Source organism: Pagrus major, chromosome 16 (genome assembly GCF_040436345.1).
Source record: "Pagrus major chromosome 16, Pma_NU_1.0".
NCBI classification, from domain to species: domain Eukaryota; kingdom Metazoa; phylum Chordata; class Actinopteri; order Spariformes; family Sparidae; genus Pagrus; species Pagrus major.
The window spans coordinates 26,090,153-26,117,265 of NC_133230.1; the positions used below are offsets into that span (position 1 = coordinate 26,090,153).

At 40.1% G+C, this 27,113-nt stretch overlaps 1 protein-coding gene across 3 annotated transcripts in view; it reads left to right on the top strand.

Moving 5' to 3' along the window:
• Window positions 1-27,113, top strand: part of ralgapa2 (Ral GTPase activating protein catalytic subunit alpha 2) — a 94,561-nt gene that overhangs the window by 15,847 nt on the left and 51,601 nt on the right. For 2 of the 3 annotated variants that reach the window (XM_073482745.1, XM_073482746.1), the window contains exons 4-22: window positions 9,021-9,078; window positions 10,747-10,790; window positions 10,898-11,078; window positions 11,288-11,403; window positions 11,953-12,091; window positions 13,024-13,232; window positions 13,825-14,064; window positions 14,308-14,487; window positions 14,703-14,837; window positions 14,990-15,138; window positions 15,286-15,397; window positions 15,909-16,146; window positions 17,820-17,999; window positions 23,538-23,660; window positions 24,311-24,396; window positions 24,496-24,586; window positions 24,846-25,019; window positions 25,920-26,099; window positions 26,838-27,031. In XM_073482745.1, the coding sequence (XP_073338846.1) occupies window positions 9,021-9,078; window positions 10,747-10,790; window positions 10,898-11,078; window positions 11,288-11,403; window positions 11,953-12,091; window positions 13,024-13,232; window positions 13,825-14,064; window positions 14,308-14,487; window positions 14,703-14,837; window positions 14,990-15,138; window positions 15,286-15,397; window positions 15,909-16,146; window positions 17,820-17,999; window positions 23,538-23,660; window positions 24,311-24,396; window positions 24,496-24,586; window positions 24,846-25,019; window positions 25,920-26,099; window positions 26,838-27,031 (2,829 nt within the window). The remainder of the gene's footprint in view (window positions 1-9,020; window positions 9,079-10,746; window positions 10,791-10,897; window positions 11,079-11,287; window positions 11,404-11,952; window positions 12,092-13,023; window positions 13,233-13,824; window positions 14,065-14,307; window positions 14,488-14,702; window positions 14,838-14,989; window positions 15,139-15,285; window positions 15,398-15,908; window positions 16,147-17,819; window positions 18,000-23,537; window positions 23,661-24,310; window positions 24,397-24,495; window positions 24,587-24,845; window positions 25,020-25,919; window positions 26,100-26,837; window positions 27,032-27,113) is intronic. The other variant, XM_073482747.1, reaches the window with a different exon arrangement.

The window sequence follows — 27,113 nt, forward strand, 5'->3', positions numbered from 1 at the left end:
CAGTTTCCAATACAAACAGTCAGCTCTCCAGTTACATTTGCTCAGGGCAGGGCTGTGAGGATGGCAGCAGATCAAAAAAATGGGGGGCAGTCTGTCTTTCCCTCTTTGTACAGTATGTCTTGTCCTAGTTTTTCTTCTCACCTGGGAGCCTTGTGTGGGAGTGTGTCTTGCTTTATGTCTAACATAGAGTAAGTCATTATTAGCAGGATAATGTTTAACTTTATATTCAGGCCCACTGACCAATTAATTTGTTTATCACAGTAGCATCAGGCCAGACACTGCTGTTGTCTGTCTTTAGCTATGGATTCCTAATCTTAATATGGATTCCTGCTAATGAGGCGTATCTTGTACAACTTGAACTCTATTTTCATGTTATCACGTTACACCTTTTTGTCGTTCTGTCTGAGTGATGCATTATGTACTTAGTAATACATTTTAGTGCTTGCATTATTTTTATTTTTTTATTGTCTGCTGATGTTCATTCAGTTTTTTTCCTATCAGATTGGAGCTGCAGTGATTAGTCGATGAATCAATCGAAAGAAAATTAGTCGATAAGCCCACTATTTTGATAATTAATTAATCGTTTCAAGCAAAAATGTTGAACATTTGCTGGTTCCAGCTTCTTAAATGTAAGGATTCACTTCTTTTCTTTGTCATTTGTGATAGTAAATGAAGAGTTTTAGGTTTTTTGACTGTTGGTTGGACAAAAGATACAATTTGAAGTTACTTTGGGCAAAAATTGAGATGACGATTTTTCACAGTTTTCGTTTACATTTTATTGACTAAACAAATGATTGATAATGAAAATAATCGTTAGTTGCAGTTGACTATTCAGTTTAATCGCACCTTAATTACTAGACCAACAGTAGATAGGTTGACTAAACCATTAATCAATTAGTCGTGCTTTCCATCTGTTTCAGAAAACTCACTAGATTTCCCTCAATTTTTTCCACTCCATCCCCGCCTGTCCGCGCACATCCAGCCACCTAACCTGTAAATAAAGCCTGGATTCATGCCTCCTACATATTTATGGAGTCATCTTTTGAAAAAGAACTAACATTGAAAGCAGCTTAACCCTCATTTGTCCCCTTTTAGCCCCTGCCTGTGACGACGTGTGCTTTTACCCGTGCACTGAGAAGATAAGCTCACTTTGAGTGGTGTGTACAGGACAGATACAGGGTCGCTTTGATCCCGAGCTCTCCTACACTCTGCGGACTTTCTCTTTACGCCATATTAGATTAGGCATGTTGGACCATATGTGGCTGTGAATATATCAATGGATACGCTTCTTGCTCACAAACACGCACTACTAATATTCATCATTTTATCCCAGAGGTCATATTATGTAACACAGGGACATAGCAAATGCGGTAAAAGATTAATACGATACTTTGAGGTTTGTGGATTATGCATTCTAATCATTTTCTTTTCTGAAACAAGCACAGTCATGCATAGCTTATGTCATTTTTAGCCAAAACCTAATTGCTTAGGGCAGGATGTTACCTTTTTTTAAAATGTGTATCATTTGTCTTAGTCACAGAAATCAACCAACCAAAACATAAGCCCCAGTAGCCTTTGTCCAGAAAGCCTCAGAGGGGTGTGGAGAGTAGACTATGAATGTGTGGGACAAAAGCCATTTTGTGCTTTACAACACACTTAAATGCAAAATGACAGGTGAAGAAGAACACATGGCGAAACATCCCATTGCCAGTTACTGTATGTCCTCATCTCTCCAGGCACATGGGAAATAAAGTCCCTCTTACTTTCCATCACCTGAGTCCCTCTTTGCATTCAAATCTGACTGACCTATACAGTACACATCTCCAGTGTGTGTTTGCTTTGAGCTGGCTATGTGGGGATTACTTTGCTGTCATGATGAGGTATGTGACCCCTTTTTTCCTGGGTTGCTGTGGGGGAGTATGATGCCCAATGCTTAGCCTGTTTGAGTAATGGATATCTGGAGGGGGTAATCTTTTGTCCCTCCCCCCTAAACTCTGCTGGAACACCCCACCCCCACCGCCACCAGCAGCCAGGGCCATTCCCTTCCAGGATCTCTTTGTGTCTGCTGCCACGAAGGCATCCACCATGGCAGCTTGTGATGCTGCCCCAGAACTGACAGAGGAGAGATTTGATCTCTGTGAGAATGCATCAGTACTGAAGATGCTGGAGAGAAAATTTCATTGTAATCGTCTACATCACCTTTTGTGTTTATATTGTTTTCTGTATACTTAGTTTTTTTAACACATAAAAAATCTATTGGTATCATCACACCAAAAGGTCCATGTTCATTTTTTAAATGAGAAGATTTGTCTTATTGACCCAATGTAGAAATACTGCTTTACTTTATTATCTCCCCTCTGCTATGACACACCTAAATCATCTCTGGTGCTTCCTAATTGTTTTTAGAAGTTGCATAACGAGTTCAGTGAAGACCTGTGTGTGTGTGTGTGTGTGTGTGTGTGTGTGTGTGTGTGTCCGAGGTGTGACATGTGATTGCACGTTAAATACACTTGTTTAAGGAACTGCTTATTAGTCAATCCCCTGGCACTAGCTAGCTCATACAGACAAATGAACATTCAAACAAATTCTGCAACAAGGCCAGTATAAAGAATATGAAAACGTTTTCAAGGTGCTGCATATTCCTCACACTATGATAGAAAATACTTATAGAAAATGGAAATATTATACAACAGTAAATGTGCTGAGAACAAGCCATCCTTGGAAACTCAGTGTCAATGTGAGATAATCAGAAGTAAGAGGAGGTGAACTCGAGGTCTATGGTGGTTCTGAGGGAGCTACAGGGGTCTATGACTGATGTGGGAGATGCTGTGCATGCAACAGCAATTTCCTGGCCAAGAGGAAGCCATGGATAAGGAAATGTCAGACTAGAGACATGTAGACTAGAGTTTGCTAGAATGCACTTTGGTGACTCAAAGTGAATAAAGGTTCTTTGGTCTTATGAGACCAACACTGAGTCTTTTTAACTATCATCCTAAGTGCTCTGTTTATTAGAAGCCAAGCGTGACACATGACAGAAACACACCATCCGCACCGCAACACAGCATGATGGCGACAGCATCATGCTGTGGGGATGCTTCACTGCATCAGGGTCCGGGAAGGTTTGTGAAGGTAGTGAGTTAAATGACACAGAACTCCTGGTGGGACATGCATGCAAATTAAAAAGACCCCAAATGTAAAGCCAAAGCTTTCTATCAAACCTCAACCCTTGAAAATGAAGAATACTCATGCAGTCAACTTATTTTGATGCCATATTTTGACTTAATTTAGGTATTTTTTTGGGGATACACGATATTCAATTTTTGCCATTATTCCAATATTTAAATTTTTTCCATCTCATTTTGGCCAATTGCCAATGCTGATTTAAGCCCGAGAAATGCTGATAGAGATGCAAGAGAGTAAAAGATTCCAATATCAATATATCAGCTGATATTCTTAAAAATATAAAAGTATACCGTATATCCTTTTAAAGGTGATCTCTTAAATAAAACACTTATGTCAAAGATATGCAATGGAGGCAGGATATTTTACAGTTTAACAATAAACTGTATTGTTGAAAATAACATCAGTGCACTGACATTATACACTTCACTATGGATTTAATAAATAAGAAATACACCAAGCCTTTTTTTCTGCATAATGTTTAGTAAAAAATAATCACTTTCACAACATATACACCAGTACCATTATATCTGTGATAGGCCAATGTCAGACGAAAAATTGGCCAACCAAAACATCAATCGGGCTCAAATGCCAATACATTCACTTACATTTTTTCACCTAATGGCAGAGAACATCAAGCCTCTCCTTGAATGAAATTATCATATTAGTATGCCCACTATTATTGTGGTGGCGCACTGGCAGAGGCAGACGCATAATGGTCTTCAAATTGTACACATTCTCTGGGCAAAATAAGAAAACTACTTAAACTACTACTACTACTCGGGTTGCACATAATTTAGTGTCATCTTATCAGCCTGTCATATTGTCAGAACTGTTCATTTCAAGCTGATTTCATTTTAAAGATGGTCGATGCTGAGGACATGCTGATATTATTGTGCATAGTATATTTGTAGATATTTGTTTTCACAATGATTTATTGAGTCTTTCTGTTAATCAGTATCAAGAGACCTCAATTAAAACACTGTGATTAAATTATAGAATATGAGAAAGTTGAAGGGGGAATGCATATAATTTTATCTGCGCCATACCAGTGCAAGTAGTTTATGGCAAATGTAAGTATGTAGTGAAAAAGGTACTGAAAAGCTGTTGTTGATGAATGTGTAGGTGTAATTCTAGCAATGAAACCAGATGAGAGTACTGTATCTGTAAAAGAAAACTGTTCTCTGCTGTCGCAAGACCAGATTGAGCTTCTCAGGCCTTACGGGACTCCGGTTTGTTTACGCTCCCGTATGACCGTACGTGACCTCTTACTGTCTGAAAGCAGTTCGATCCTGGTGCCACTGAGGTTGTGGGACAGGTTAAGGGACAGCTCTGGGAGCAACAGAACTCAGAGGAAAATCTGGACATATCCACTTTCTCTCCAGGATGTGACCTCACCATGACCTGTAGTCTGTCATCCGGACCTGACTCAGCACTATGAATTTCCCTTGTAATTCTCTCTGTAAAAGACCCTCATCTAGATCTGACTTTACTGAGTAGTCTTGTTGGGGTAATTTTGTTTATGACATCTAATTCATCTTAGTTTAATGGATAATGCTAAATTGTACGTGGTTCAGGGCTTTTTACTAGATTACATTTATTTAACCAGGAATGGTTTTGCATTTGAGAACATAATCTTAGGGCTATCCAGGTCAAAATGATAGTACAACTATCCTCAGAAAACCAAAACACAACATACACACACCGCACACAAATACAAAAAAGGGAAAAAAGAAGGCCTTTCAAAAGTGCATTTGCCCAGTTAAGCCAGAAACGTAACATTCACAAACTAATTAAGGGAGGAATGAGGTACATTATTATCCACCTGCTGTAGCTCACAACAAACAGATGATTGATTATGACTCGTTCACCCTAAATTCCACGCAAGTATGTAATTAATAACACAGTGTCACTCTGCATTATGAACACCCATCAACAGTCTTATCTGTCCGGTGTAATGGCATCGAATTCGTCTTTTTTGAATCACTCAAACTCTCCTCTACATGTTGACCAATGTGTTGCTGATAAATGAACCCAGGGCCATTTAGCTAAGTTTTTTTTTTTTCCCTCCCTCTTTCCTCTTTATTCAGTCCAAGTTATGACTGACGGTCTGCCAGCAGAGGGTTATTAGTTAATGCATAAGTGCCAAAATGTACTTCAAACCTGAACAGCTTTAGAGTTCTATAGTTATAGATAACTATTTATGTCACTGGCAAGAGTGCTTATTTGTCATTGAACATTTTCTGGATGCTTTTTTTCAATGTATAGCATTGTTGACATGCAATTTAGCTTTCTACCTTTGTCCAAAACAATATTCATGCCTAATCCTGAAAATAATTTCAAAATGGTCCTAGCAGCTTGAAAGCAGCTTGGCTTTCACACAGCAGAGGAAAACCTGACAGCTGAGCTGCCAGTTGGACACCTGAGAAGGAGTTTGATTGCACTCTACTGCTGCCACCCACTGGCCACATAGGGGAATGAAAACATCTTAGTATTTTTGTTCATAGGTGAAGATTGGTAATTCATTGTAAATTAAAACTAGAAAGAGAGCTTTAGCCTTTGAACTTTATAATATTTTAGGCTCATATAAGATATGCAATGTCATCTTAAATTTACATTTACCAACAAATAATAAGGGTGAGCTAAGAAATTTGGTTAGCATGTAAATGAGCAGTCTTGTTTCACCTGCTCTTACAAAGCATTTTAAACAAAACAGGTGTGTAACTGACGTTATCTCTCACACTGTACGTGAGGCATACAAGTCTTCTTTCCTTTGTAGGCCAGAATTTTTTTTTTATTCCCTAATAGAAAGATAATACTTACAATACACTATTTATTGTATTTTAAGATGTACGTATTGCCTAAGTGTTATGTGATTGACACACTGGTTGTATTCTGATTACTACATGTAGCGTTAGTAGGTTAGTGCTTTGTGTCTCCAGTGTCTTTGTTTCTCTCTGGAGATTTCTTTGTCCTTAGATGGTATAATAATCTCTGAACAATAGGTGAGTGACGACATTTCTCCTGAGAGTGCTGCATGTCTGTTGCTGTCGCCCTTGCAGACCACCTCTTGGAGATGTGTATTCTGTGTCATGTTCAGGCCCTGCGACTGGAAACCTAAGTGCGGATCATGTAAATGTGTTAAGGCTGTAGTTGTACAACAGTAATGCCCCCATCTTTATGCTGGAGTATGGCTGCAGATTAGAGTAACTCCACCAACCCTCCGTCCGGCAGAGTCTGCATTCGCCTCATATCAGCCAGTAAATTCCTCATTGTTGCAGCCGCCATTCCAGCTCCGCAGGGAGTCTTTCTGAGCTAGCTTCTCCATCTCATTCCCACTCTGCCATCCTGGTGCTCTGTAAGGAGAGAGAATGACATTGTTATTGTGTCTGCTCACACTCACGCACACATACACACAGGGAAAGGCTTAAGCAGGCTACCCTGCTGTGTTACCGCCTAGCATAATGTGTCTGCTGCCCCAAGGAGACCGAGTGAAGGAGGCCAGTATAGAGCCTGCACAGAGATGTAATAATCCCATGTGGGATCAATAGCAAGGTGCAGCCACACGCCTGTACATGCCAACCATCACGTCTGTGGATCAGAGAGTATTTGAACAGCACAGATAGTCATCCAACACCCCCTTTAAGTGATGTATGTCTTTCAATAACTCGCCTGTCACTGATAATGACAGGGATTTAGTCTCAGAGGACAAGAAGGGAAAGTTAAAGATGGAGGATGACAAGGGAAGGAGGAAGTTGTTGACAAACTGAGACACTCAAACATGAGATGACTTCTGGACCACCACAGCACTTAGAATAACATGGCATAGCACAGGGTGAAATATTATGATATTCCATCTTTCAGAGCAATTCTGTTGTGGTAATATGGAGATTTTACAACACAATGTGATCATTTGGTTGTCTGAAACATTTACATTTTAAATATTTAAATGTAAAAATTACATAGTAACAAGTTTCTTTTTAGAAGTTACCTTTACAGTTATATTCGCTCACAGTATGAATGTCAGTTTCTGATTTAACTGGCAATAGACACTTTTTGCTAAGTATCATTATAAGGTAAATGTTGATTGCATAATGTAATGACGATAGAATAATTACCCCATCAGTGTAAAATTGGTTCCCTATAACCTTTGCTTTTACAATGCAATTTTATCTTCCACTGGGCACGAAAATCACCCGGGACTTGCGATCCAGTCACGCTGGCAGCATTTCTATCTTCTTTCACGTCTCCATTATAGACTAAATGACTGAATATACTCACTTTTTCTCCTGTGTTGTTGGTAGTTGCTGCACTCAGGAAAAGGGAAAGCAATCCCGTTGTCTTTGCAACATCTGCGTCAACAATAATATCACTTGGAAATGGTAGGGGGGGGGGAGTTGTCTGCTTCCACTTTAAAAAATTATATCTACATAAGCCTCATTGTTTTACCAACAAAGAAAAAAATCCCTGAGATTATAAAAGCTGTCACTTGGCAGTGTCATTTTTCTCCCATACCATAAAATGATAAATAATGCGCTATAGACCTTGAAGCTTTCTCTCCTGTTCTTCTAGACTTTTTTTGTTTTTTTTACTTTGCATCTGTGGCTGTAGAGGACTTAATCTTTTTAGTTAGGGTTATGCACATTTTTTGTCATGCTCTGTATCCTCCTCTTCCTCTGCAGGGCAGATGAGCTTTTTATCATGCCGGCCAGGGTTGGTGTCTGGTTGAATAGGTCAGAGCTGCATACGTAAAGCAGTAAAGGACGGACTTGACCTCTACATTGCAATCATGAAGTCTTATTGGGTCAGTGATTAGGATTTGATGAGAAGTGAGCCATTGGGGCATCAGTTCCTCACAGTGCGCTGACTATTAACTAGCCATGCGTGCACACGCTCACACATCTGCCATCCCCCAAACCTTTTTTTCATCTCTCCAGAGGGACCCAGTTAACCTGTCGCTGCATTCAAGAATAATGATAGGCTGCTGAAAGGTTAGAGCGCTCTAATTGAGTTGTAAAGCGGTTGTTGGGGAGGTGATGACATTTCTCAGTGCTGTCCTGTGTCACTGGGATCTGCAGACATGCTAGACCAAGTGGAGGGAAAGGGCACGCACGCTGCATTCCTTAAGTGTATAATGCTTTTTCATAATAGTGCCTCTTACCAAAACAAAGTCGGCTGGTGTTTCCTCTTTCCCCTTTTTTTTAGTAACAAATACAGAACATATGGCTGCAATTATCAATTGTTTCCATTACTGTTTAACTTACTGATTATTTTCTTGATTAATCAATTCATTGGTCGGTCTTTCACATATCAGCCAATTGTGAAAAAATGTCCTAAGTTCCCAGAACCCAAGGTGATGTCCTCAAATGTCCAGTTTTGTCTCACCAACAGTCCAAAACTCTTAAGATTTTCAATTTACTATCATATAAGACAAAGAAAAACAGTGTTTCAGATGTAAGCGAAAATGTATCCTTCAAAGTACAGCCTGGAGCTGCTCAGTACTTTGGTGAAGGAAATAGGCCCCACTGTGGAACCTAACGCAACTATTGTGTTATTGTTACTGCTGAAATGTGTCTGACTCTAAATTATATTTCTTATGGGCTCTGTTGTTTGTTGTTTAATGTTAAGAGTTATTTCACTTGTTGTCTTATCTTCTTGTTTAATTTATATTCAATTTTTTTCTAATAATACTATGTCATTTTAATTTGTATTTCTTTGCTTTGTTTTGTTTACAAAGACCCCAGGAACATTAGCAACTACTTTGTGGAAGCTAATAGGGTTCTTAATAAAGAACTTCTCTCTTACTGAACCTAATCCAAACGTTTTTCTTTTTTCATCAGAAAATTCTACAACATCTCCCTGAGAAAATCTACAACCGATGGCAGTTTCACAGTATAGGTATGTATTGCAAATCTATTCAACTTATGAAATACTTTTTGAATGTTGTCTCTTCATTACACCTGATAGGTAGTTATATACTGTGTCTTCCTTATGTGTCTGAAACCTGTAAGATAGAAAAATTCACCACAGCCATGCCTAAGCCTTCCATAATGAAGAGAAAATAATTAGTCTTAGAAGGGGATGTAAATGGAAAAATGCAAATGAGCACTTCATCTGAAATGCAAATAAGTAATTGAATTATGCTGGCATGATTTCAGTCCCACACACACAAAAAAGGAAATCCTTGCAAGAAGCGATAACCCCAATTATAACTGTTGTTTGTCAGCCGTTGGCAGCAACAGTCGAGGTTTAGATCACTGTTGTAGATTGGTCTTCCCCTCAGGCTTGTAATTCCAAATATCGAGACTCATCTGGGGTTGGGTGCTCCACACAAATTCACCTGTTTTCCTCAAAGGTTTAAGTCTGTATCTTGGCCTTTTCCTGAGCTCGCATGGAATTTTCTTCAGCGCTCATCAGTTCTTGTGTCACTGGTCAAGATGGTGTGCTGTGACCATGTGCTTCTGCTTTGAAGAACATGTGGTGTTGGCTCTATAGCTCCTTGCCATACCTGAGTTTTAATTGAATTCTTAAGATAACTTTTTCTTTGACATTTTTTTTATTTAATTCTATCTCCAGTTTCATTGGTAAGATTGTTTTGATTCTCTGGGGGAAAAAAATCCTTGTGGTGGGTAGGTAGGGTGCATCAGGAGTGACATTAATAATTTGTAGTGGTTTTTATCCTTGTAGCTTCAAGCTCAGCAATTTGTCACAGATCATTAAAATCTGAAGAAAATCTTTCTATCATTCTCTGTCTGCTTACCTCTTATTCTTCCTGTCCTCAGCCCAAAAACTGAAAGAATTTCTTGAGACCTTTATGTGTTAAACATAGAAATATTATTGATCTAACCTGATGAGAGGGGAATAACAAAAGAACCAGTGGAGGATACTTAAAAGAACTCACTGGGTGATACTGGGTTGTATCGCTCAGTTAATGATCTTCTTGATCAGAAATTTCGGTTGTTTTCACACATGTGCTCCTTGGTGGTCTTGGTCAAACAAAGGGGGAAATGCACCAAGTTTACAATCTCATCAACTGATTCGGACTGGAGCGAACAAGCTATATGTGTGAAAACGGCCTTAAACACACCTCTGAAGTAACTTTTGCTCCCACAAAATCCCAACTTTAATCCTTATCCTTAACTTAAAATCGAAAGAACTAGCCAAAATTTCTTCACAGCCCACATGAAAGCAGTGCTGTCTGCAGGCTGCCAAGAGTATGTCCTAACACACACACACAACACGCACACAGACCTCTCCCGCCCAAGGTATTTAGCAATCAGAGCAATGTCTCATTTGATTACAGCGGAACCAGATTGCCTTCATGAATGCATGTCGCTGCCAACTGATGTTAATTTTCATCAGGAAAATGTGAAGCCTCGCCACTCTCCCCACTAGTTTGTCACAACCGCCCATCAAGGTCAATTTGCCTCAGTGGAGATGACAAGCAGGTCCCTCCCTGTCAGCTTTGTGCCGTCTGTTGTGTCTGTGCTCGTGTTGTAAAGACCTCTTTTGAATATTTGGACTGCAAAAGTCTTTGACAATTTGGTTTTTTCGCCTTTCTTCCAGGTTCTATTCTGAAAAAGCTTCTACACACTGGAAATTCTTTCAAGGTAATGTATGAATATAAAAAATCTTCAAAATGTGGCTACGCATGTCTGTATTCTTGATTATTTAAGTTTGTGTATCCATTAATATGTCCCCTCTTCCTCCTGTGTAGATCCGCTGTGAGGGGATCCGTCTCTTCCTGCTGTGGCTGCAGGCCCTGAGGGACAACTGTGCTGAGGAGCAGTTCCTTATCTTTGCCTGTCTGGTGCCAGGATTCCCTGCTGTGCCCTCCACCAGAGGGCCCTGCACCCTCGACACCATCATTTACAACCCCTTCTCCAACCCCCCTGATGGTGAATATGAATGCTTCTACACATGTGAATTGATAAATACAAATCTTACAAAGCCTGTGAAGTAATCAGGACGGTTATTGAGGTCATCTGAAACATATTACACTGATGTTGGATTGTGTAGGTTTTCTTTTTTTTTTTTTTTTTTTTTTGCGAGAACTCTTGTCTCCTGCACTTAACTTAAAGATCTCTATATCTATCAATCTGTGCAGCCAAGGTGGTGCCTGAGGAGATTACCCCACTGGTCCCAGCTGTGGTAGGAGAAAAGGTAGCAGATGACCAGACATGCTACATCCTCGAAACCCTGCTCAAGTACATGGTCATCCAGGTAATACTGAAATATGCTAGGAAAAGACTATTTGCCAGATTTTGCAGTGGCTGCAATGAGATTATCATAACTTAATATCAAGTTTGAACTCCCTTGTTCCCTTGTAGGTACTGGGTGACTGCAGTAATACAGGTTATATTGCAATACAGGGTTGCTTGTAAGATGGAGGGACAACATTTTGTGGGTCAATGGTTATGTTAGGTATAGTCTTGATGCATATTCTGCCATTTTTTTTGTGTTTAAACTGCCTTTAGAGACTTTATTCTCCTTTTATGTATATTTTGTTTACAGTGTATGTTATGTAATCCTTGTCTTGTACCACAGTAGGATATAAAACGAAATACAATATCAGTTGTTAAATGTGTAAAGTTGGAGTCTGTTAATCTTCAGTGCATCTAACCCAAACCATTTTCCCACTATAGATGTCTTGTTAGAACAACCTTCAAACTATTGTGTTGCAAACAATATACTCTCACTGTCTGAGTGATGCTGGAACCGTCTCTGCTGCCTGTCACCTGACCTTGTATGCCTTTGTGCTCCATCTGCCAGGCATCCAGTTTAGAATGGAAGAACAAAGAGAACCAGGATACAGGCTTCAGGTTTCTCTTCAGTCTTTTCAAGAAGTACTACCTTCCACATCTATTCCCCTCCTTCACCAAGCTTACAAATCTCTACAAGCCTTTATTAGGTAAGCTGACTTACAGTGTATATATAGTATTTGCCTTTGTCCTACATAGTGAGTATTCTGTTACTGCAAAGGCACACACACTGTACACACACTGTACAGTAGATGCCAGAGCTGCTATTTGGGTGATAAAATCACCTATATATACCTATACATACAGTACTGTATGTGTTACTGTTCATCGTTAGAATTGTACCATTTACCATTTTGATATTAGAATATTGCATGCAGAAATACAGCTTAAACAATATTTTATTCACAATATTTTACAATATTCACTCTAAAACACACACAACCTACACAGACAGGGCTGTGTGCTAAATAAATGAGTGAGTTGTCTTTGCAAAAGGGGAGACAGAAAAGTTAGTAAGCTTTATATTCTACAACTAGGAGCTTGAGAAGTAAGATGACTTTGATATTTGAAACCCATAGTTAAACCTTGAGTTCCTTTGCAAACCCTATAATGTCATTTCAGGGTATATCCCTCAGCTAAATAAATCGAGTGCTGACGCATTAACCATTTAAGGTAAACTACACAAACAAATGTTTTCGTTTACAAGAGAGAATGATATGTGATATGGGACTCTAAAACAACAGAAGAAACACATTTGTAACAACCCAACAATGTAACAATTTAATGGATAAATAATAAATAATTACATTATATTATATTATATTATATTATATTATATTATATTATATTATATTATAATATAATAAATAATAATAAATAATATGCTGTTTGTTCTGTTCCTGAGGTTTTATGGTTGAGTGATCAACTTTTGATTCAGCATGAAAACGCTGAACAAGTTTACAGCAAGACACCAGAAACTGACATTTAATCTCTTTGTCTTTCTCTCTTGCTCTTTTCCTTTTCTCCTTTTTTCCCCTTCCTCTTTCACCATCCTTAACTGTTGATCCCACTGGTCAATTAGACCTACCCCACCACAGACCAAAACCCCTGTATGTGCCAGTGACGCGGAACAATGAGAGCACCTTCTGCACCAGGGACCAGTACCTGGCACCCCGTGTGGCCTTCATCACCTGGCTAGTCACCTTCTTCCTGGAGAAGAAGTATGTCAGCAGTGCTGCCGTGGCGCAGAGCGCCAAGAACGGCACTGAGGTCATTCCCAAACTCATCCAGGTGAGCATGACAGTACCATTCTGTTGTATTCTCACACTATTGTGAAGGTATTTTTGCAGCAAAACCCATGAGCGCATGAATCTGTGGAAAGACACAAAAGAGAAAATATTCACACCGATTTATTAATAATTAATCCTTTAAAATACTACAGTATACATGACAATTGGCAGTGGAATGTGGCGCAAAACTTGGAAATCAAATTACTACATTTAAACATCACTGGCTAAAAACCCCTGAAGTCCTGAAAAATCGGGGGCAAACAAGACTCCCTCAGCATTAGAAATGTATCATTTATCATTATATATAGGTGTTTAAGATAATATAGAGAGATTTATATGCATTGCAGTAGATTTCTGGTTTGAACAAAGTTACAGTAATCAGGGGGAGAAAATAGTATTGTGATTACATGGAGGTGAGATTCATTTTCAGTAATAACCAATACAGTATCTCATTCCCCATAACAATGACTATGAAAGACGCTAATCAACTAAGTAATTTCTAATCACAGAAACTGTAGTAACCAATTATTTAACTGTGCAGAGGCAGCCCTATAGCATACTAAGGGACTCTCATTTGTCTCTGTGGTACCCAGACTGTCACTGCAGGCAGTAGCAGCCAGGAGAAGGATAAGACATCAGATGGTGATACGAACGGGCCAGGAGGGGAGCCTGAGAAGAGCCACTCCAACAGCAGCACGCTGTCAGATCGACGGCCCAGCGATTCCAGTTTGTGTAGCATTGAGGAGGAGCATCGCTATGTTTATGACATGGTGCACGCCATCCTGCTGTCCACCAGGGACAATGTGAATTTTGTCAACGAGGTCTTCCACCAGGTACAGTCGGGTCACCAAGAATAATTTCTTAATTTGACATTGTTCAGTTAAAATAGTTCAGTTTTCAATTTTGGTCATGTGTAGAAAACAGGCTGGTGACCTCTTATAACATGTACTATGCTGCCCTCTCCTGGCCATTTTTCAACATAACATGAAGGTCTTTCCTACTACCAGACTACCTTCTTAAAACCATTCATAATACTGTAACAGTTCAAATTAAAAGTCCATGTTCTACCTCCTCAGGCCTTCCTGCTACCGTCCTGCGAGGCATCGGCAACCAGGAAGGTGATCAAAGTGTACAGGAAGTGGATCCTGCAGGAGAAGCCTGGCTTCATGACAGAGCCGGACACAACTACCCAGGGAGATGAAGTGGATGACTCTGAACAGACACTCAGCACAGAGACTAACAGCATGCACGCACAGGTGAAACCTCTGACCTACACAGCAAATTAAAATAGATTTTTCTAGCATAGACATGACATTCACCTATAAATCACGTCATAAGCTAAAACGCATACACTATGCTTACACTTAAAACAGCATAGATAAGCAGGCATGTATACTATATATAGTATGAGTATAATATTTGTCATATTGGTATACTGACCAATCGACTGCCCTGCCTTGTCTTCTACCAGACGTTACAGAGTCATGGCCACAGACGGTCGTCCAGCTGGGGGAGGACATACTCATTCAGTAGCGCCATCAATCGGGGCTTTCTCACTGAAGAGCAGAACAGGGACGTTAAGGCTGGTATCCAGTCCACACTACAGGTCTGTGTCTAGGATTTATCCTGATATCACAGCATTTTGTGCTTAGATTCAGCAGTACTTATGGTTTGAACTTTGTCTGTCATTATTGTTTTCTTATTTCGTCTTTTTGTTTTGCTGTTTTTTTCATCTTGACTCCGTTTTCATGTGTGTAGGTGTTCCTGACCAACTCATCCAATGTGTTCCTGTTGGAGCCATGCCAGGATGTACCTAAACTCCTAGATAACCAGGTTGAGGTGTGCAAGGGTGTTCTCAGCATTTACAGGCACATGATCATGGAGCACACGATGAATACGCAGACATGGTCAGTGAGATAGTCAGATAACACATGCAAGATTTTTCCAGTCATTCCTTCATGGCTCTAACATGTCATCTGATTTTATGATGATTATTTATCCCTTTACCCTTTGTTTTTGGTTGACACTTCTTATTTGCTGTCTGTGTTATGCAGGGAGCAGATGCTACAGGTACTGCTGAGGATCACAGAGGCAGTGATGAAGAGGCCACAGGAAAACCAAAGAAAAGACAGCTTTGCTGAAAGTTTAGCATCTATACTCTTTAGGGTAGGTCTCCAGGTGCTTAGTTTCACATTAACTGATATACAAGGTATTTAATTTATGAGGAAAAACGATGAGGGAGTGAGTGTGAATATGCCATCATACTTACTCTCAGTTCTCTTCAGCTATAGTACACTATAATTACAGAACATTTAATGTGAATAATTATATGTCCTTCATGAGTAACAACCACAGTTTGTTGCTCAGGAACCTATATGTACTGTGTGTGTGTGTGTGTGTTTGTGTGTGTGTGTGTGTGTGTGTGTGTGTGTGTGTGTGTGTGTGTGTGTGTGTGTGTGTGTGTGTGTGTGTGTGTGTGTGTGTGTGTGTGTGTGTGTGTGTGTCTTGAATGTATTGAATGTATTGGTTGTTGACAAAAAGTCAAAGAGCCACTATACCAAATTCTATGTATCCGTGTGAGAACTCTGCTGTCACATCTGATCAGGGGCTGGAATTCCTAGCCACAACTGTGTCTGTCAATGCTATTTCATCCTTGCCCGTCTCATCTTGCATTCAGACCATCATCGTGGCATGGGTGCGAGCCAACCTGTGCGTATTTATCTCCCGGGAGCTATGGGACGAGCTGCTGGCAGTGCTGTCCTCTCTTACCTGCTGGGAGGAGCTGGTGACAGAGTGGGCCAGCATCATGGACTCGCTAACGGCTGTGCTGGCACGCTCTGTCTATGGCCTGGACATGTCCAACCTGCCTCTGGACAAACTCAGCGAACAGAAGGAGAAGAAGCAGAGAGGACGTGGTGAGAGTGAAAAACAAGGGGCGGGGGGGTAAATTTAGATTTGGAGTAAAAAAAAATAATAAAAGGTTTGAGATGGATTTAATTCTGGATTTGGTAACTGTTCAGGTCAGTGTACTGTACAAACGTGCTGGAGATAGCAAGGAAATTTCTTCAAATTTAGCACAAATATCCACTTGGACTCAAGGATGAACTGATTAGATTTTGGTGGTCAGAGGTCAAGGGTCAAGGTCAGTCTGACCACATGGTATCCCATTTTTGTGGACACAATATCTCACGAACCCTTTGAGGGAATTTCTTAAAATTTGGTACAAACATCCACTTGGACCACTTGGATCCACTAGACGGTTTAGATTTTGGTTGTCAGGGGTCAAGGTCACTGTGACCTCACACGACACTTTTTTGGCTATTGCTCAACAATTCATATGATAATTATGTATACAACATTTTACACAAACAGAAGAGCACGATGGATATGCAATTTTCAGGGTCGACACCGATATGAGGAAGGAAAAAATTCCAATATTAATTTATTGGTTATAAAAACACATTTTTCACCGTGATCCCTCAAACACTTGTGACAAAGATATGTAATGCAGGCAGGATAATTTGCAGATTAACAAAACTTTATTTTTCTTAAAAGACACCAGTGCACTGAAACAGTAAACAGGAAATTTGAATATAATAAATTGTCTCAAGCATCTTTTTCTGCATTGTGTTTTTTCAACCCAAAAGTTTTCTGTCATATGCCAATATCGGACTATTGCTTGAAAGTGTCCCTGCCATTATTCGCAACACCATAGCTCAGGAATAGCAACTTGACTGGTGCGCAGAGGCATATAACCGCAATACAGTAATTCTAGTATACCTTATTTGACTCAAGTTCTAGGCACTATTTATTATATATATTCAAATGTCTGACTTGATAGATTCTGCTCCAGTTTGTGGACATAGATCTACATATGTGTAACAGATTTTCTGAATGGATGTCAAGTAATTTCTACATCATGACCTCTTGCTCAAATGGATGTAGACTCTTAAACACATGTTTAGTACTGCAATTAGTCAATTGATTGATTAGTCTACCACCAGAAAATTTATCAACAACAATTTAATAATCAGTTACTTGATTCAGTCTGTGAGTCTGTTGGGGAAAAAAGCAGTGCATTCTCTTTTTCCAGCTTTTAAAATGTGAATTTTTGTCTTCAATGTTTCATTGTAAATTGAATACCTTTTGGATAATTTACTGCTGGCTAAATATTACAGCAGTGACAAATATATACTGGCCAACATCCATCCATCAGTGTGTCCTGCTGCCTACCTGCGAAAGACAAAAATGTTCACATTTTACATATCTGAGCTTTAAGTGTGCACTTGACCACAAGCTCACGCTAGTTCAGATATTACCCATGCTGCACATGCATGTTAAGAGAAATGGGCAATCAGACAGTGATGTTAAAAGCCACTTAAAGCAGTATGTGGAGTGTTATATTCAAATGACCTTTTTAAAACTAAAACATCATAACCTTAATAATCCTTTAAGGCACTCTGCATTGCTTAAAGTCACAGTGAAGTATCTTGTTTGTCAGGTGAGATCCAAATATATAGCTGATTGATAATAATAACTTGTACACTGACACCTAAATAATCATCAAGTGTTGTTCTCTGCATGTCAGGAGTGATCCAGGACTCCCAGAAGGCGGCAGCAGTGGCACGTTCCTTCTCACTGAGCTGGAGGAACCAAGGGGAGCAGGGTGGGCCAGGAGTTCAGGAGCCCATGAGGATACGCTCTGCCACTACATCAGGAGCTCCTGGTGTAGAGAAAGCCCGTAACAACGTCCGACAGAAGGCCTCCGGTAAGTACCTTTAATATCAGTGATAACAGTCACTATACCATCAAAGACCATAAATAAAATACAAAGGGACAGCTTTTATAAGAGCCTCTGCCTGTATGTACTAGTCTGTATCCATGCTGTGTTAATCTTCTTGCTTTGTGTGAGCCAACAACACAGCACTGATAAGCTTGTGGCTCACAGCTTCAGCTCACATGGTTTATCGGACTTATTGACTGCCTGTGTAAGCCTTCAGACAGGTCCATGTGTACGCCAGTCCAGGTGTCGTTGAAAGGCCTAACGCAAAAGACAAAGAGGCCAGCAGATGGCCCCCATTGTTCCCCTCATATGTCACTGGCCAATGTCAACATGTTACTATGTCAGTTCGATTGCAGGCATATACAGCGCAATCCCCCCCGACGGCATGTCAAAGGCCAGCTTTGGACACTCGTCATTGGCTCGATTCAGTCGCCGCAAACAGCCCTTATCGGATGGGAATGTGGCAGGCTAATTATAAGTTGAGCTGGAAGGCAGTAGAGTTAGTAACTAGCTGCAGTGCCTGTCTTGCTCGACTTAATTTAGTCTAGACAGAATCTTAATGTAGAGGATAAAAGACAGAGACGATCCCTTTTTCTTCCCTGGCCTTCCACCCCTCTAATTACCACCAACGGACTAAAATGATGAGCTTGTTGAGCTAGGAGCAGATGTATTTGTGCCTGAAGGATGAAGTCTTAGAAGAGGTGTGTGATTGTGTGTGTGTCTTGTGTGCATGTTAATGCACCTATTCTGTTAGTCTGTTTGTTTGTATCTGCATGCAAGCAAAGATGGACATTAAACACTACCGCTTCAAATTCCCTTCCCTTTCTTTGGCCTAATTGGATTTCTCCCACATTGATCTTCAAAGGGCTGACAGCCCTCCTCCCTACTCCTCAAGAGAAGACCCACACACATCAATTGCACGGCAGTTTTTGATAGTTTCATTAAGAGTGTAATTAATGCTCATTAATATGCATAAATGTGAAGCAGTGGTGGGCTGTAGAGAGACGATGTATCTCTCTCTCACTGAAAGGCATAATTAAAGTGTGCTGAAAGCAGAGAATAGAACTGTCCTCTTTCATTGCTCTCTTTGAGATTAAGCCTGAAGTGCCATCCACACACAATGGCAATGCCTCATTTTGACAACTGTCAAAACTTGGCTGCACTTGCACATGCAAATACAAACTAATATTGTTGTGAGATCTTGTCTTGATAATGGAGAAAAAACTGGATATTTCATTATGGTACTCATTAAGCTTCTCCAACTACAGAGACCCATTTGAACCAGCTCTCACTCTGTCATTGCTAGGATGGTTATCAGTTATACCTTTACTAATTGGTGTCTGAATAATAATACCATGAGATTATATCATTTAGACAGAAATCAGATGCAATGTTGTAGGTTTGGCCTGTACACAGTTAATTCTTTTAATGTGTTTAGTTGCACCATTTAGATAAAGCATCCTAAAGAACAGGTCACCCCATTCTCCTTTGTCCTGAATAAATAACAATTAAATACACAACTTTAAGAAACATAAGTAATACACAGCATATAGCTTAGCATAAGGCACAGAGTTTATGGTTAATTCATTTAAAAAGAATTGTAAATTTAACACCAGAGCAGCCTGCTAAGTCACAAAAATGTGTTTAGTTTAAGCGCTATATCATATATGTAATTTTTTATTTTTATCACTATCGTGTCAACCAACATGGTCATAGAAAGCAGTACCAGTCTAAACTTTAGCCTGACCAATAAATCAAATGACAAAATGTACAAAACAGTATCATATGTTGCCATATATGTTGTGCGATAAGCAGCAAGGATGTGCACTAGGCGTGTCACGATCTTGATTGTAAGTCGGATATCGATCAAAATGACATCACGATCTAGACCTTCAAAATCAAAGGTGGAATCGAGGATTTAGCCACGCCCCCAGCCCACATCCGGGAGGCGTGCCAAGAGGAAAAAAATCACACACAGCATGTCGTAGCACGGTGAATGGATTTATACTGGATCAGGCGTTGCGCGAAAACGCATGTTTTCCCATTCATTTTGATGAGGGTAGTCCGTGTTGGCTGCGGCGGTGCGTGCCGAAAAAGTTGAGACTGAGACTCTGCTTATGATCTTAAGCAGAGTAGAACGGGTCAGTAGCAGGGCATGCTATTTAGCATGAATATACACTGATCAGCCACAACATTGAAACCACTGACAGGTGACGTGAATAACATTGATCATCTCATCACAATGCGATGTTCTGCTGGGAAACCTTGGGTGCTGGCATTCATGTGAATGCCACTTAACACGCACCACCCATCCAAACACTGTTGTGGACCAAGTACACCCCCTCATCACAACAACACTACCCGATGGCAGTGGCCCACCAGCAGGACAATGTGCCCTGACACACTGCAAATACTGCTCAGGAACAGCTCGATCCCAATCTGATCGAGCATCTGTAAGACGTGCTGGAGCAGGTCTGATCCATGGAGGCCCCACCCCCCAACATACAGGACCCAGAGGATCCACTATAAGACGCCGTGGTGCCAGACACCACAGGACACCCTCAGAGGTCTTAAGTCCATGTCTTTACAGGTCAGAGCTGTTTTGGCTGCACAAGGGGAACCTTCACAATGTTAGGCAGGTGGTCATAGTGTTATGCCTGATTGGTGTATACTACAGAGGGAACACAACAGACATTTCTCAGTGTAGCCTAAAGTTTCACTTTCACTTTGGTTTGGTTTTGTGCCTTAGTTTAAAATACACCGTAATGACTTCACTGTTATGTTTAATCCGTCAATGAGGACAAACAATCACTAGTAGGTCAGCATGCTAGTAGCACAACAACATAGCAACTTCGCCTTTCGGCAAACTAATCAGCGTGGGGTTCCCAACACGTCACACACATGGACCATGGAGTGACACTCCAACACCGCCACACAGCCTGCGCGTTTCATCACACCACCATCTGCTTGCTATGCACGTGTAGCATGCGCGTCCACAGGCAACACAACAAATATGGTAGGACATCTCCCAGGCATCATGAATAAGTAGACTTAACTGAGAAAAAAACACCACATATTATATATATATATATATGTCACCACATATTGGATGTTTTGATGTAAACTTGAGTGACCTCTGCTGTGAAGAGTGTACACTGCAGTTACAAAAAAGGGTCACTGGATGGCAGGTACCCTCTATGACTTCTCTTCTGTTGTTTACAGTTAGTTTCCAATTGATCAGTGAAACAAGTTATTGTTACATTTATATTGTTAATAAATTATTAAAATTTGACAATAAGGCCTTAGTGCGGTACATTGCAAACGAATAATGGAGATTATATCACTCATGACACCATGTAGACCATCCTTTGAAATAAGAATTAAGAAATTAAAGACATCCTAAAAGACAGAGAATCGAATCGAATTGTGACCTTAAAATCAAAAATCAAATCGAATTGAGGATTTGGAGAATTGTGACACCGCTGCAGAAATGCCACAGATACCGTGTGTTTGAGGTTGTTTAGTAACAGTGTCTCTATTATAAAGCGTGTCCACCAGAGACCTCTGAATATTCTATTTTCACCTGTAAAACAATTAAAAATGTTGTCTTAGTTCAAATTTCCAACTTTTTTCTTTTCACTAATTAATGTTAACCTGTTTTTTTTCCTGTTTTTAAACTTATTTTTCACCTAAATGTGGTGCTGATTTGTATTAATTCTAGGATTACTATGTAAAGCACTTGAAAACGTTGTTTCAGAAGGTGCTGTATAAATAAAGTTATTAAAATATTATTTTCAACCTTTCAAATATCAATATTAGCATTCAGTATCAGTCAGGCTCTAGTCTGAGAAAAAGTCAGTAAGATGCTGCATCTTACACAAATATTCAGTATTAAGGGTCTAATAATTCTGAAGTTCGAAGCTGCAATACAAACATCCACAGTCCCAACCCATCCATCCATCCACCCACCAACCCGCTGCCACCACTGCATAACCGTCAGTCCAGTCCCCAGAAGGACAAAACCTGCGTAAAAATGCATTATATCCTCGACCCGTACCGTTTCAAATTTCTTTTGTCTTTTGTCTGACTGTGAGCCCGCAGTAAACTGCTGCCTGCTTCTGTTGACTGACCGCGCTCTACATGGTGCATTTAGTGGCTGCTTGCGAATTATAGACATTGTGACACATCCACCGTTCATGTGTAGACTTGTCTCACTGTTTTCTATTTATTTATTTTGTTTACTTCGCTAATTTATGGAATTAATTTATAAAGTTAATCTACCTTCATAGTGTTCTTTAGTGTTCATTCAGAATTGTAGCCTAGCTGATGTAATGTAATGATAATCGTTACACCCCTATCCAGTGCATGCATCCATCAATGCATGCAACAAATTTGTTTCAGTGACTTAAATCTGAGTTTGGTTGAAGGCTGGAAAATATATAGATATTATATTGTTATCATAATTTGAGACTATATATTTTAGGTTTTCAACATTGCTATATGGTGATATGGCATAAGTGTTGTTTTTTTTTCCTGGTTTTAAAGGCTGCATTACAGTAAACTTGCCAGACTGTTGTTTTAATACTTACCTTCACCCAATGAGTCATTATATTCACATTACTGATGATTATTTATCAAAAATGTCAATATAGCCTAAAAAAAAAAGCAGCATTATTTTTGGGCCATATTGCCCAGTCCTCATTTTGTTTTAATAATGTTTTTTCTTCTGGTAAGAATCTTATTTACAATTCTTTAATCAGAGCTTCAGCTGTCTTTTTTCTGAAATTATTTTCTCATATTCAGGTCAAACTCTGGTCTGCTCTGCTTTATTGTACCTGCTGTTAATACTGTCTTCTTCCCTCTACCTCTATTCTGTTTCTACCCTCTTTCTTCTTCCTCCTCTTCTTTTTCCCTGATGGAAGCTAAGCGAAGCCAGTCCATCAGCAACTGTGTTCATCTATACGAGGCTTTGCCCACTACTAAAAGCGTTCCTATGCTGCTCCACACTGTGAGCTCTTTCTTGCCTGGTATCTCTTCTGGTAACTCTGCTTGCTCTCACAGACTCTCAGGTAAAGTGTGTTCTGAGAGCTGCATGTGTTTGTGTGTTTGTGACCTCTGCCCTGCCTTTCCATTCATCAATCACTATCTGTCATACACCACCGGTTTCTGTGTCTGTTGTGACAGTATTTGGATCAGAGAGGTTTATGAATTAACAGGAACTTAAGACTGTCTTGGGCTTACTTATTAAAAAAAACTCTTATGGCAGCCTGGCAATGTGTAGAAATAGATTGTACAGCAAGAGTATGACTGCGTCACCACTGCATGTGTGCATGTTCTAATTTCTCACCGATGATGTAATTAATACGTTAAAACTTCATCTTTATTGTGTCTTCAAATCCCTAAAAATAACAAATGACTATCTTGGTGTGTTGACATTTAAAGGTTCGTGTAACAGTTTTCGTTTGGTGTTGTACTGTAGCTCTGTCTAACTATGTTATTTCTTTTCTTTTTCTTGTCTGTCAGATGTGGAGGAGTGTCAGCTGTCAGAATGTGGGGGGGAGGAGGAGCTGGGCGGAGGGGAGAGCCCTCTGCCACGTAGCAGCAGCGCCTCAGACATCACCCAACAACTGTCTGAAGCTTTACCAGGTACAGTGTATACAAATGCAAACTTGATTTTAATTCCCTACATTTCTCTAGGGAAATAACATCCCTCACAATGAGTTGTATTAAGAAAAGGTACATGTAAGCCATCGGGTGATGGGTGACATTCGGTGAAAACGGAAAAACTAATTTGCCAGTTGCCTTTGTTGACACTGAGTTGGATGTTATAGGTGTCTAGGCCATAGTTAGAATAGTATTGGGCCATGGTCTACAATTTGAGGCAATCCTTTTATGGATACCTACCAATACTGTGAATTTTGAAAGCAGACTCGGTTTTATACATAAAGTTAAAGTTTGGAGATTGTTTTTATTCAGGGATTAAGTTCACCACATATAAAGAGCATATGGGAATACCAGGCAACCAGGGTGTATTCTTATATGTGACATATTATTATTTTATTTATCTGTTGTATTACAAACCCAACATAAATAAAACAGAATGTGATAATTTGCTAATCCTTTTTGGCATATACCCTTTTGAAAACATTACTATAGAAGACTATATTTAATACTACTAATCAATTCTCACTAGCACAATATTAGAAATGTTTGCCAGTCCAATATAATTCAAGGACATAAAGGTAGTAGTAGAAAGATCCCTCTGCCTTTTTCTAATATCCCCTATTGCTCTTCAGCCCAGAAGAGAGAGTACTCCCCTACTTCCTGTGGCTCTGACAGCAGGACATCTGAGGGGAGGAGAGAGAGCAGCGAGCCACCAGTGGTAAGAAGACCTTGTACTATAATATTATGTCAAAGTAAGAAAATAAGATTTGCCCTTTTTCAAATGTCTCTCATTTAATGGTTCTTTCTGTATTCCTAGATACTTATCCGGCGGAGCAGCAGTCCAGCTGAGACAGAGTGCAACACTGAGGGACAGACGAACTACACAAGACCCAAGCTCAGAGAGAAAAGTTAGAGATAGCATCACCAATTTTTTTTTTTTTAAATGATAATCAATGGACTTTCCATGTAGCTGTGTTTTTATTTTCTTACACATGAAGAATCTCTGTTTTTAATTTTAAAAATTCATCAGATAAATCAAACACTAAAGTATCAAGTGTACTCTTTGCATGGTTTAATAGTTAATAGTTGTGTATCCTTCCACAGCCTCTTTTACTCTTCTCACACTATTTATGTCCTTCACCTACCTCATTTATCCGCCCTCCCTAGGTGAGAGTATAAGCAGTGAGACGTCCAATGGCTGCCTCAATGAAGGCGAGGTTACCTGGCAGGCCTTTGACGAGGAGGCTGATACTCAGTCCACACAGTCAGCCCACATGGACGTGACAGCTGACCCCCAGAGCCAGGGGAGTCTGCTGCTCAGCCACAATGAAGCTCTAGCAGGTACTGGAACTGATAAAAACTCACCCTGAGCACCAGAAACAGATTTCTACTTTATTGTATTATTCAAGATGTATTTCCATCCATAAATGAATTATAACAGAATAACACTAGATAAGACCTTAGCCTCGCACAGTTGATGAGCAGACCGAGAGGATATAATGAAGAAGCTACTGAGGGTCAGTTAGAGAGAAATGCACAATGTGGTAAATTTAGGTAATGTCTTTTCTATGGCTTTTTAACTTTTTGGTTCAGTGTAACTTAAATAATTCTATTCAGCAAAGACAGCAGATATTGTCTTATTTATGTGAAAAACAATTTTACCTAGCAGTCCTTTGTAAACATTCAGCACAGAGTCAAAATGAGTTGAAAGGATTCAATAGTTTTTGGTGTCTCCTGTAACCTTGATGGATTAGTACTTGCCAGGTAGTGTGTCCCATTAAGGAAACTTAACCAGCATGTCGGTATCTGCTACAGTACCTCTCTGGTTAAACCATTTAATCTTTTAATCCAGCTGACAGCTTGTGTGTTGGTGCATTTTGAATTTTGTTAAGGGAAAATGACCTGTGGTGTACAATTTGATTTAGTCAGAACTGTGGTATCTGTTGGTCACAGATATATTTATTTTGATAGGAAAATAATTATCTGCTTTATACCCTTCAGGTTTTAAAAGTTATCTTTATTTAAGGAGCACTTTCAAAGGTTTACCCGCTCCTCTCCTCCTTCCTCCATCATAATTATAGATGGAGAGATTGTCGTTGCCACTCTGCCCCCCCCCCCCCCCGTATGTGAATTTGTCTGTTTTGCCCCACATCGTGATCATCATGAAGTTATCACTCTTCCTTTATCCCCTTGCTCCCTTCCTCAAACCCGGTTTTATCCCTTTCCCATTGTTGTTTATAGGTCCTGAGTGTGCCCACCCTCCCCACTCTGCACCCCCGTCCCACCACCACCACAACCACTACCACTACCCCCAGAACCCGCCCGCCTCACCAGCCCTGCTGGTGCACACAGAGTGCCCACGGGACTGCCCCCTGGACGACACCATGCATCAGTCTGTCTTACACATGCCTCACCACTTGGGTACTGCTCCCCAGCTGCTACTCATCATAGACCATAGAGTCCTCATTTACCATTGACTATCCATGCTCTATATTTTCCTCCTTGACTTCCTTTACTAACATTACACTTCCCTCCATCCATGTTTCTTTACATTCTCCCAGATGGCAGATCCTGTTCAATTACTCAGTTTGAACCAAACATACTGTACTTACTCTATATCTAATTTTATTTGTATACAACAATCAAAGAGCAGAAAAATCCTTCCTATAATAATCACCTCACATCTGCTACACTATCCACAGTTTCCACATCTGTGTCTTTTCCGGGCCTGAACTACTCCCCATTATTCTTGTTTTGCCCACTAGGTGGCACTGTCCACTTACAGTTCAGTTGATTTGGCTGTTGCATGTGACTTGTGCTTGTTTCCCCAAAAATGTTTCAGCGCTTTGAACTGTTTCACTAGACAAAGATCGTAGTGATTTAATGCATTTGGGAAAATGCACAGGGAGGCTTGGGATTTGGTCAACAACTGCTCTAACAGTAACAGGATGGCTTTGAGGGTTTTTCAAACTTAAATGTATTACAGAGAAGTCATTGAAATGCTTTTAGAAAAGATATGCATTTGTTGACTGAATCCAATGTCCTCTATGAACTTAAAAGTGGTTCACTTTGTATAAGGTATCGGCAACTACAAATAAATGTACTAAATGACTTATTCTCTAACCCAAACCACCCCAAACTCTCTCTCTGACCATGCAGACAGTAGTGAGTGTCTAGCTGATGATGTCAGCATCATTGCGGGTGGGACCCTGACTGGTTGGCATGCTGATTCAGCCTTCGTCCTGTGGAGGAGGATTTTAGGTATCCTGGGAGATGTCAACAACATCCGTTGCCCCAAAATCCACGCCAAGGTCTTTTCCTATCTTTATGAGCTCTGGCACAAGCTCTGCAAGGTGAGGTGGAGGGGCAAAAACAACCACCACATGAAGCTTTTGTTTCCCTTGATGTTGTTTTTATTTATAGAAAGTGAACATA